Raw genomic sequence first — 11,272 nt, 5'->3', positions numbered from 1 at the left:
TAATTGCAAGAAAACAACTTTATGTTCAGCCATGTCCTGTTGTGAGGTTTGGCTTGAAAACGCACTAGTGTCACACCAGGATATTGAATCCAGAAACGCTGCATGTGGGATGCCATAAATCAAATGTATGAATGCTCAGAATAAGTCGACCACAAAGTGTGAGTAAAACCTTTTTTCTCCAACAATGAAGTGTCATTGCTTTGAATGTTCGGCCTGTGAGTAATGGTTTGCAGAGGGGAAAGGATATAAAAATGGATCTTTTCCTCATGTGCATATATAATATTAGTTTATATAACTTTCTTGGGGTTGCGTTGCTCTTTGCTCCTGCTGCTTCAGTTGTGCATCCTATGGCTCAACAAATGCTTTAATTAGTTTTTGCAGCACTAACAAAGCAGAGCTCTCAGTCAACACAAAGAGTCTCTCAGAAGTAAATTAAACTCCCCCGCTGTCTGCGAGAACCAATTACCCCCAACAGCCCCACCACTGGACAATTACCCCCATCTGCCCCCCCCACTGGACAATTACCCCCGCAGGACGGCCTACAGAAGCTGTGAGGAGACTGACTGACCACTCAACTCACTCATGTCCTTATACACTGAGGGTTTCTCATTTATTTTATTTTATTTTATACAGCACTTGAAATATCTCATTTTTATTCTTTATGCAATTAAATCAGCTCTCCAATCGTTTTTATTTTTATTTTTTATAAATCTTGTATTTTTATGAAATTCAAGATTAAGTGTGAAAATCTCCCACTTATATTGTCAGAATGTTTCGCGTTCGGAATCTAAAGTGACATCATGGCGTCAACATGTTGAAATTAGACTTCTTCCTTTTTTTTATTTTTATTTTTTTATTATATTTTATTACAATATAATAAATAAAAGTGAGGCGGCACTTGAAATTTCTCATTTTTATTTTTTAAAATTTTCTCCAATAAGTTCAGCTCAGCAATAGGTGTGACTAATGTCTATCTTTTTGGGTTTTTTATAAACCTTTAAGATTTAAAGTTTTATAATTTGCCACTTACATTGTTAGAATGTTGAGCATTCAGAATCTTAAATGACAGGACGGTGTCAACATGTTTGCATATGGAATTGCAAGACTTCTTTTTTATTATTTATGTATTTATTTTATTTAGAGGAGAAGCTCCATTATTTGACTGACCAATGAATTAAAGAGTGTAAGGAAATGATCAAGTCCTCTGAGTGCTTTTATTTGTTTTGTTTGGTTTTTAGTTTGTTTCATTTTATTTTATTACAGTACTCATGAGGTAGAACTTGAAATTTCTCTTTTTTTATCTTTACAAATTACTTAAGTATGCCTAATGTGCATTTATTTTTAGTTTTTATAAACCTTATTTTTTTGTGAAATTGAAGATTAAATTGTAAACATTTCTCGCTTACATTGTTAGAATGTTCTGCGTTCACAATCTTAAGTGACAGGATGGCGACAACATGGTTTAATTTTTTATAATTTTTTATCTAGTAAAGACTTTGGAATAGTGCAATGAACTTTTCCTGTGTCTGTCTAAATTATTCTGAGATGCAACTATGAAACGATGCAATAGCAAAAGCTGTGAATTGCGGAAGCATTGCAGACACGGGCCTACATTTAGATGATCAAATACATGCATCTGTCTTCATATAGTGAGCTCTCTTCTCATCCGACTCCTCTTTTACTCCTCGGGATGTATGTTTCTAATTTACTGGCTCTAATGAGCTGGAGTTGAGGTCAGTTGGTATAAAGCGTCCCGGGGCCGGCTCTGTCATCAGGGCCTGACATGTTTACGGTGGTCTGAAGTGGGCTGGCGGTCTCGTCCGCAGCTTTAAACACACGGGCGGAGGGTTGGGTGGGGTGTGTGTCCGTGGGTGGGGGTGCAGGAGCGTTATATGGGGGGTACAGGAGGGTCCGTGGCTTCTGACTATTATTTTTGTACTTTTATACTCCCCTGTGGTGGCGGTAACCTTGTTTTATTTATATATCTTTATGTTGGAGGGAGAGAGAAAAAAGAAAGACGAGGATCTGCCTCGAGTGAAGCCATAAAAAGATAAATATACTCAGAACCATGAGAGAAAGAGAGGGAAGCACAAACTCCTCCCAGTCACTGGTTAAAGATTTTTACCATTTCTTGAGCATGACTTGTTGTGAGTGCTTGCCAGGGCATTGCAATACGTTACTAAGGTGTTCTGAGGGCTTTTTTAGGAAGCACAAACAGTGTGGAATGAGTTGCATGCGGAAGTATTGTGTTGTCATAATAGTATTATGTCAAATTTACCATAGAGTAAATAATTCACCAAAAATCCCAGTTTTAACAACAACAAAATCTGGTACAAAAAGTATACCTTTAACATTGATAGTAAACTGCATGTATTTAACATGTGTTTAACATTCTGTAAATTGTATAAACCCTATTGTAACTATTTTTTACATTTTCGGAAACACTGAAGCTCAGACATTATGGTATAGCAGTGCTACGATCATGAGTTCGATTCAGTAAACTGGTAGGCCTACGGAAAAAATGCACGCCATCAATGTACAAATTTCTTTGGATAAAAGCATAAAGCAGCCTCTAACACTCTTAGAGGGTATTGAGAAATTAACATAACAATGTACATGAAAATAATTGAAATTTTGAACACACATTCCACAACACATTAGAGTGTTGAAAATTTGCATGCATGTAGCTAAATGAGAAAAAGTCATAAGTTAACCGCCTAAAAACCAATGTGGGTCAAAATGACCAGAACACCAAGTTTGGGTTTTGAAAACCCGGAAATAGCGGGAATATTCAAATTACGCCATTTTACCGTTTCGGCGCGTCAAACAACAGAGCGGTTCACCGTCACATATCAGAGCCGTTTATGGTAATGATCTTTTGGAGCTTTATATATAATAGGCCTACTTTTATCCAGAGGCAAAACGTGAAGAGCCATAGATGACGCGGTTATTTTAAAAAGGCCTAGCCTATACTTCTGCGAAAACGCTGCAGAAAACGAGAATACAGCAAATACAGTCATTTTTATATGTCATACAGATGACTCCAACCGTTGCTGACAAGTCATTTCGGGGGTTTTCCCTCTACATCAGCATATTCAGAGCATTTCAAAATAAACAATGTTATACTTTGGAAAGTTATTTAGGGTGTATGTTTGCACCCATGATGAGAATTTTAATTATTAGATTATGTACGTTGTTTGTTTTTAGTAGTTTATTACTTTCTTTGAGCAAAATATAAAAAGGTTAATATTTTTCTTACACATGACGTCCAAATATAATAATAATAAGAATAATATCTTGATGAAACATCTGATCTCACTTTTTTATATTCAGTTTACTTTTTTTGGTAAATATTGGTCAAAACCACTGCTTTGCTCTATGAGCACTCAGTTCACATCTTAATTACTATTTTGAGTGTTCAGGGTTTTTTCTTTTACGGCTTTCCCAATGGAAATGTACAACTGTTCCAAAAAAAAAGTATTGTCCGGAGCTCTTGGAACTGTAATTGAATACCTCTGCTCTAAAGTATATATGAGCAATGAAGGACTTAGCAAACAGCACTAATTAAACAGAACGAAGGATTTTGTTTGCATGCATTTGCAGAAGAATTGATTAAAGCGGTGAGTGACAATGGCCTTTACACTAATCTACAATGGCCTTTACACTAATCTACAATGGCCTTTATTTCCCGTCGGACGCCCTCGGGAGCGGGAGAGGCTTTCACAGGAAAGGGTCACAGGTGTGCGCAGGTGAGCACTTCATTGTTTTAGTTCTGGTGAGGGGTGTGTGTGTGTGTGTGTGTGTGTGACGATGCCTCGGGCTCTGCTGCAAAACAGATGATGAAGGGGAAGAAGAGAGAAAACCTGGTAACCTAAAACAAGAATCCCAGGTCAGGGAGGGTCAGATGGAAAACTGATTAAGAAAAAGGAAAGAGAGTATTCAGTTTGGCAACACAAATGAAGATTGATCATCATTAGCTCATTTAAATTAACTGTGTTGGCAACGGGCTGGTGAATAGAAGCACTTATCTGGGTCTTTCATGGCTGTCTTTACGGGCTCCAGTCTGTAACTGAGCTCGCTGCTGCCCTGAAACGTATCAAACGCACCACTAAATGGACCAATTCTGTTTATAGGAACTGTGGGCAGGCTGTGGCAGACTCCATGCCCCTGTAAAAAGATAATATGTTCCCTATTAAATGTCCCCTGGATGACAAATTGCTTCCAGAAAAAAAGAAAGAAATGGAAGTTGGGGAAATGAGCTGTGACATTTCAAAATAGACATCCACTCTTAATTCCTTAAGTTTATAATTCTGTTTAATACTTCCTTGTTGTTTTACACTCATCTATGTCCGCTGTATTCACTTAATGAACATTTGACTTTCTTTTTCCTTTTGTCTTCTTTTAGTGAATACACTGTACAAAAAAAGTATATATATATATATTTGTTGAGTCAACTTAAAAAAAAATTTGTCACCCCAGTGTCTTAAACCTTTTGTTGTCAACAAGTGAAATCATGTCCAATGTTAAAATCATTGTTATTTAAACTTTATGAGTTGTTCAGACTTCAGCACATTGTATGGAAGCTTGTTTAAAAAAAGTTTCTGACAGAAAAATAGGTAATTGCGACTTCTTATCTCACAATTCTGACTTTTTCTCACGATTGCGTGTTTACATCTCGCAATTTTGACTTTTTATCTCAGAATTGCACAAAATAAACTTGCAATTCTCGCAATTGCGACTTTGTATGACGCAATTCTGATATAAAAAGTCAAAATTACAAGATGCAAACTCGCAATTGTGAGGTAAAAATTCGCAATTATCTTTATTAACATTGAAATATTACGTTAAGATGACAACATGTTTTGCCTTGTTAACTTAATGATTGAGGCATTCCCATTTAATTCATTTCCACTGCAAACAATAAACAATCTGCTATCAGACAGAGAAATATGAACTGAAAATTAAGAAATGAGAATGTGCACATCAAATATAAAAGGTTGAACATGTTCTGATCTAAACAGACACTCCAGACTGTTTTGTGAAGACAAAGCTATACGAAAACATTAATTTGGTTGCTATATTGGTATGATATTTTACAATTGCACAAGCAATCTTTGGATTTTCTGAAAGCGCATTAGGAGAAAACTGCATAAACAAACGTTCAGAGAAATTAAAATTTGATAGGAAAATAGCTTTAGAGAGAGCCTCAAAGTGTGCGAGGGAGAGAGAGAGAGAGAGAGAAATAGAGGGATGTTAAAGTGAGTGATTTGGGTTGGCAGGGTTCTGGTGGAGGAGTGTGGTGGTTCTGAAGTCCTCCAGAAAGAGGCGCCAGTGTGTCCGGCAGGGGCCCTGACCATGAGGCCACAACGCCCCCCTAAACTCACCCGCTGGCACCGCATGCTTCTTTAATATCCAGCAGAAATTGAAATATCTTTGTGGGTTAACAACACACAAACTCACTCACACATACACACACAAGTGTGCGCCATCATGCATATAACCTGATACACACATGCACACACTCGATGCAACTGTTTGGCATCATGCACGCTGTTGCGCGCACACACAAGCATGCAGACTTTACATGCATTTACGCGCGTTCACCACCAAAAATAAATATATAAACTGAAATCATCTCATTCTCTCATTTAAAGCCAAGAGTGGTTAGAGAGACATTTTAACATGATGTTACAGCACGTAATGGGAGGATGAAAAATGCTCAACGCTGCACAAAGCAGTTTGGCTTCTAATAGCAAGACTGACTTTAAACAACTGCAACGCTTGACCTAGCATGTGCCGCGTTACGCTGGTCAGAAGCCTTCCTCTTTGTGTTTATTTGAGTGTCGGTACTGCAAAAATATACTTTGCTTGTGAGGAGACCATCTTCATTCACTCTGTTAAACGGTTCTAGTTCAACAATCAAAACATGAGGCGTAACGCATCAGAGGGATGAAACACTGAGAACCTATTTGCAGTCTTCTATTTTAAAAGTAAGTTAATATTATGCAAACATTTACAAAAAAGTCCCAAGAGTATAATAAAAACAAAACCAGGTTTTTCAACCATGCATCCATCCATTGACCCCCTGGAGGTCAGAGGTACATAAAACTTTTTAATGTTCAGTTTTATAACATGTAAATGTAAAACACTATTTCCTGAAACTATGGCTGAGCAACATGATTTATCTTTTCTTTTCAGTGTCATTATTATAAACTAAAACTAAAACTAGAATCATTAATAAAAAAAAATGGTTTTAATCTAAATAAAATAAAAATAAACTGAAACAAAATCAATTATAAAAATACAGAAACTCATTTTATCTCATTTTATCAACATTTCTCATTTTTGTTTAGTTTAACTTGAAGAACTAAAATAATTATTACTAATCCTGAAACAAAACATTCATAAAACTACTGTATATAGACATATGTATAAAAAACTAAACACAACAAATTACTTTTGCTGTCAAATTGATTAATCACGATTAATCGCATCTAACATAAAAGTTTGTAAAGATATGTAGGATATATATATATATATATATATATATATATACACACACACACACACATATATATACACATATATTTTATGCAATTAATCGCGATTAATCGATTTGACAGCACTACATAATACTAGTAGTATTACATAGAAATTTTTAGCTAAATTTAATATGAAAATATACAAAATTTTATATCAATGATAAATATTTCAATTCCATCCAGTCTAAAATTATATTTTGTTTCCTCTTTAAGAAGACTTTGTCTTCATTATGTTAAGACTCATGAGTGTTGTTGAGGGACGTGCTGAAATTAACACACGAGGCTCGTCCTGCAGTTAGTGTGAGCCCATAATGACGCTGATCATTACAGATGAGAATTCCCTTAAACAGCCTGGGTTTGGATCCGGAATGATCCACTCCATCTCGAGAGCCACCAACCGCCACGGCCGCCAAAAATAACACGGCAGCGCCACTCCAGCCCGCGCCTCACCACAGAAGGGCCCGCCACAAGAGCCGGGATCAAAACACACACAAAAAAGGAAACACAGCATATTGGGGGAAGGAAAAAATTGTTCATATAACTTTACTCGACTTCTTATAAGATACACAGAATCTGCTGATGATTTTGGCTCCTGGTGAAGCCACAAAATCGAATCTACAGACGGGGCCAAGGCTGCAGAGAACGTGTGTGTGTGTGTGTGTGTGTGTGTGTGTGTGTGTGTGTGTGTGTGTGTGTGTGTTTTGAGCTCAATGGAGTTTTGATGAAATAAATTGCCTGCAGTGGTGGTTCATAGTAAAGTCATTCAGCAATGGCAATTACATCAATAATTCAGACGGCAGTGAACAGCTCATCAAATGTTCAGATTAAAGCTTGATAAATGAGATGGTATGGCACTCTTAGTGAAGGAATCATTTATACATGGATACAGGAGCTCAATGCAAAGAAATTGTATCATTATAGTGGCTTAATGCACACATGCAGGATTAAACACATTATGCTTACACTTTATTTCGATTCTCCTCTTTACGTCAACTAACTCCTGTTAGACTAGTAGACTGTTAGCAGTCTACTGCTACAAAGTGTTAGCAGATATTAAGCAGAAAGTCTACTTATACTTTAATGACTGCTAGTTGACATGTAGTTGCAAAGTTACTTATAGTTAACGTTAGTAGAATATTTACTATGTTGAAATCAAGTGTTACCCACATTATAACTTTAAATGGGATTTAGTAGAGCTTACAAAATTATTGTAAAGAATTATGTTTAATTAAACGTTTAATTATTTAATTAAGCAGGGTAGTTTTTTATTTCTATTTGAGCACCACATTGTAGTAAGATTAATAATGACCAACAATAAATGGTTTAGCAGTCATTTTCTATGAAGGCAGATCATGATGAAACACAATGCTGCCCCGCTGAGGAGACATGAGAGCTGCACACAAACATAAAGAAACAGAGAACGAAAGAAACGACAAAAACTTTACTTTAAAACATATATATCTAAAATAAACAATACAAAAATAGTACATTTTCTGAGGAAAATCATTAGCCTCGGGCAAAAAAAAATGTATGCGTTGTTGTGATTGGCTAAGATGTTGCTATATTCTTGCTGAAGCGGTTTTAGTGCGTTTCAAAACGGTATTTAGGTGTTCTGATTGGTTTTTAGCGTTGCTGTGCGGTTGTTGGGGTGTTCTGATTGGTTTCTAACGTTGCTGTGCGGTTGTTGGGGTTTTCTGATTGGTTTTTAGCGTTGCTATGAGGTTACTATGATGTTGTAGTCGCTCAGTGACAGGTTGTTTACCTTTATTAGTCTAAAAAAGTTTCTACAGTATGACGTGGTTATGATCGATGCATTTTGTAGGTGAATGGGATTTTCACACCATTTTGTTTTATATCCCGCAAGGCAAACGTTAAATAGGATACTTAGGTTTGTTTAAATCACTAATTATATGCAATGTGAGCTCAGCTAACTTCATTAGGCTATTCAAACATTACGTTTGGTTTAGAAATAACTTTGCATCAACAAAATATAAAAACCACTGATTTAATAACATGGGACAGAAGACAGTTTTGTAAACTACAAATCTGAGGTTGAATTTTTGTCCTTTAATGAGCAAATAATTGTTTCTCCACTAGGTGGAGCCATAGATATGTATTTGGTAACTACAGTAGTTGGGTTTATCAAAAGTGACAGAAAGAAAATTATTGTAAAATTCAATATTTCAGTTGAATATAAATTATATAATTTTGATTCATTTTAGGATCAAATGATATTAGTAATAAAGATAAAGATCTCTTTGGTTGTTAGTAATGGATTTTTGTTTTGTTTCAAAATTGTGTAACATTAACATTAAAATTGCGATGTAAATGCATTTATGCCACTTCTGAGCAGCATTAATCAGTCTGTGTAAATATACCAATTTTCCACTTTAGAAGCGCTTTTGTACCACCTTGCCATTACATTATTTAGTAATACAATTATTGTATTAATTTGAATGTGATTCAAATGAGGATTTGTCTTTATGATGTTTCCAGCTAATCCTGGAGCAATGCAGGAGTCAGCAAAGCTTTATAATATTGTCTAAGCATGTACAATAAAGGAACTACGGTATACAGATAAAATACATAAGGTAAATAAAAATATTAAAGATGCGATTGTGAATAAAAAAAACAATGTAAATGAATAAGTAGATAAACAAGTAAATAAATGGGGATTCATATTATATAATATTAAATATGTTGTCGTTATAATTTTCGCGCCATGGGAAGAATTGGCCTAGATTTAAACATTGATTTGACCAAAGCTATTAATCTCTTCGCTTTGACCTCTTATTGGTTGTGTTCCTCCGCGCTGAGACACGTGACTGGACAGTGAGTGAGTAGACAGTTGAGCGTCTGTCTGCCTGCGCGTGACGTGATGCACTACTTTCAGTCAACCGCCTAATTTATGTATTAAATCGTTTGGAAGATGGGATTGCGAGGGAAAATAGTAATGTTTAAAGAGGGATAACAGCGAAACGTTTGCGCAGTTGCAGTGATTATGGTTTAATAACACGCCCTCTGTGGGATATAATCCGCGGTTTAAAGCTCGTGTTTGTGGTCAGCTCGCTCTTGTTTGATGGCGTGCTAGTTTATTTACTGCTAGTCAGTGACTAAATGAATATTCGACATAGCTCCAGCCCGAGGATATCACACACTAACAAACATGTGTTTGTACTGTAAATCGGTGTAAACGCGACTGTATTTTGGAGATCAGGGCAGAATGGCACCGTGGTGGATTACGTTCATCGCTTTACTGTTGGGTGAGTCCAACCTGCTCATGTTTAATATCCATCTGCTCTATATAAGTCCAAGTTTATCCTCCAATAACAATAAGCTCATTATGGAAATTCCATCATAACGCGCATTTTTGACATTCACAATGGGGGATAACGTTATATGTATGAACTAATATTAATGATTCACGTAAATAATTTACTACATGAATCTGTTATTTCAGTGCAAGTACTATGGTAAATACTATGCTGTCTACTTTGCTATTCCGTGAAGTACTTTAGAGTAGCGTGCAAATACCGCGGTATAATCATTCAGAACTTTTGAATGGTTTTTGGTTATGTTTCATGATAATAAGTAATATAGGCTATGTGGTGCACTTACAGAAATGTTTTTTATTTTGTATTTACCTTGTTTTTTTAATATGTAAACATTTGTGGGGGAATATTCATTCATATTCATATGCTGTCTACATTGGTGTTCCATGAAGTATTTTAGAGTAGCGTGCAAATACCGTGGTATAAGAATAAGGTAATTAATCAGAACTATATTGAATGTTTTTGGTTGTTTCACGATAATATGTAATACACTTACGGAAATGTATCATATGGTACTACCATGTTTTTTTTTAAATTTACCTTGGTTTTTACATAAACATTTGGCATATGCTTTTATCCAAAGTGACTTGTATTGCAATCAAGGTATATTATTTTTTTAGTTCATACATTTCCAACAATGCATGCATAAACAACCAATGTTCATTCATCAACAACCTTGGTGGATAGATTTTTTTGGTGTATGTAAATACATTTGTGTTATGGTCATTCACAACCATGTATATTAATACACTTTGGTATTACCATCTGATACATTGTTTTTTATTGTGTACTACAGGCTGATTTTATTTCATTACAGATATTTGAAAGACTAAAAGATGTGTTTAGACCAGGGGTCTCCAACCTTTTTTCATTTGAGAGCTACTTTTTAAAAAAAGATAGTGGCCGAGAGCTAGTCATGTAATACAATACTTTAATCTCTTAAATAATGTCTCATAACTCTCATATTAACAACTATCTAAACTGTTTTGGATCTAAAAGAGTTTTTGTAGGCCCATATATGTCACCCTTAAATGTCACAGAAAAGAACAGAATCAGAGATACATTTTTTAAAGAAAATTGTACTTTGTATTTATTTGTAATTATACTGTAAAAACAAAATATAATTATAGTTTATTTTATAGTGCATCTTAACTAGAGATGAAATGGCATGGAAATTTCATTTCATGATTATAGTGACCAAAATGATCACGGTTATCACAGAATCCTGTTCAAAAAGTACTATTACTACACAATAAAATCAATTCCCCAAGTTTTATGTCGAAAAACAGCAAATTACAAATATAATTAGCATTAATATGCACTTTTTGTTTACATAAACATTAAAATAACAACATTAAAAATGATGGCCAGATATTAAAGGAGTACTGGACATGTTAT

General features: G+C 35.3%; 2 protein-coding genes across 3 annotated transcripts in view; both read left to right on the top strand.

Annotated features, from left to right (window-relative positions):
• LOC143740638 (ADP-ribosylation factor-related protein 1) overlaps nucleotides 1–7,204 on the top strand; it is a 93,556-nt gene extending 86,352 nt beyond the window's left edge. Inside the window, exon 8 of the mRNA XM_077232636.1 lies at nucleotides 7,187–7,204. The gene's annotated coding sequence lies outside the window, so the exon portion shown is untranslated. The remainder of the gene's footprint in view (nucleotides 1–7,186) is intronic.
• Nucleotides 7,205–9,373: 2,169 nt separating this feature from the next.
• The window catches only part of LOC143740646 (immunoglobulin superfamily member 8-like), a 31,642-nt gene continuing 29,743 nt past the window's right edge, over nucleotides 9,374–11,272 (top strand). For both annotated transcript variants that reach the window (XR_013204863.1, XM_077232653.1), the window contains exon 1: nucleotides 9,374–9,805. Coding sequence is in view for 1 of the 2 variants with exons in the window: in XM_077232653.1 (XP_077088768.1) it covers nucleotides 9,766–9,805 (40 nt within the window). In the remaining variant the exon portion in view is untranslated. The remainder of the gene's footprint in view (nucleotides 9,806–11,272) is intronic.

This window comes from Siphateles boraxobius, unplaced genomic scaffold, assembly GCF_051911475.1.
Source record: "Siphateles boraxobius isolate OS27281-9 unplaced genomic scaffold, OSU_SipBor_1 179, whole genome shotgun sequence".
Taxonomy (NCBI): domain Eukaryota; kingdom Metazoa; phylum Chordata; class Actinopteri; order Cypriniformes; family Leuciscidae; genus Siphateles; species Siphateles boraxobius.
This window is presented reverse-complemented; position numbering and strand designations above follow the sequence as displayed.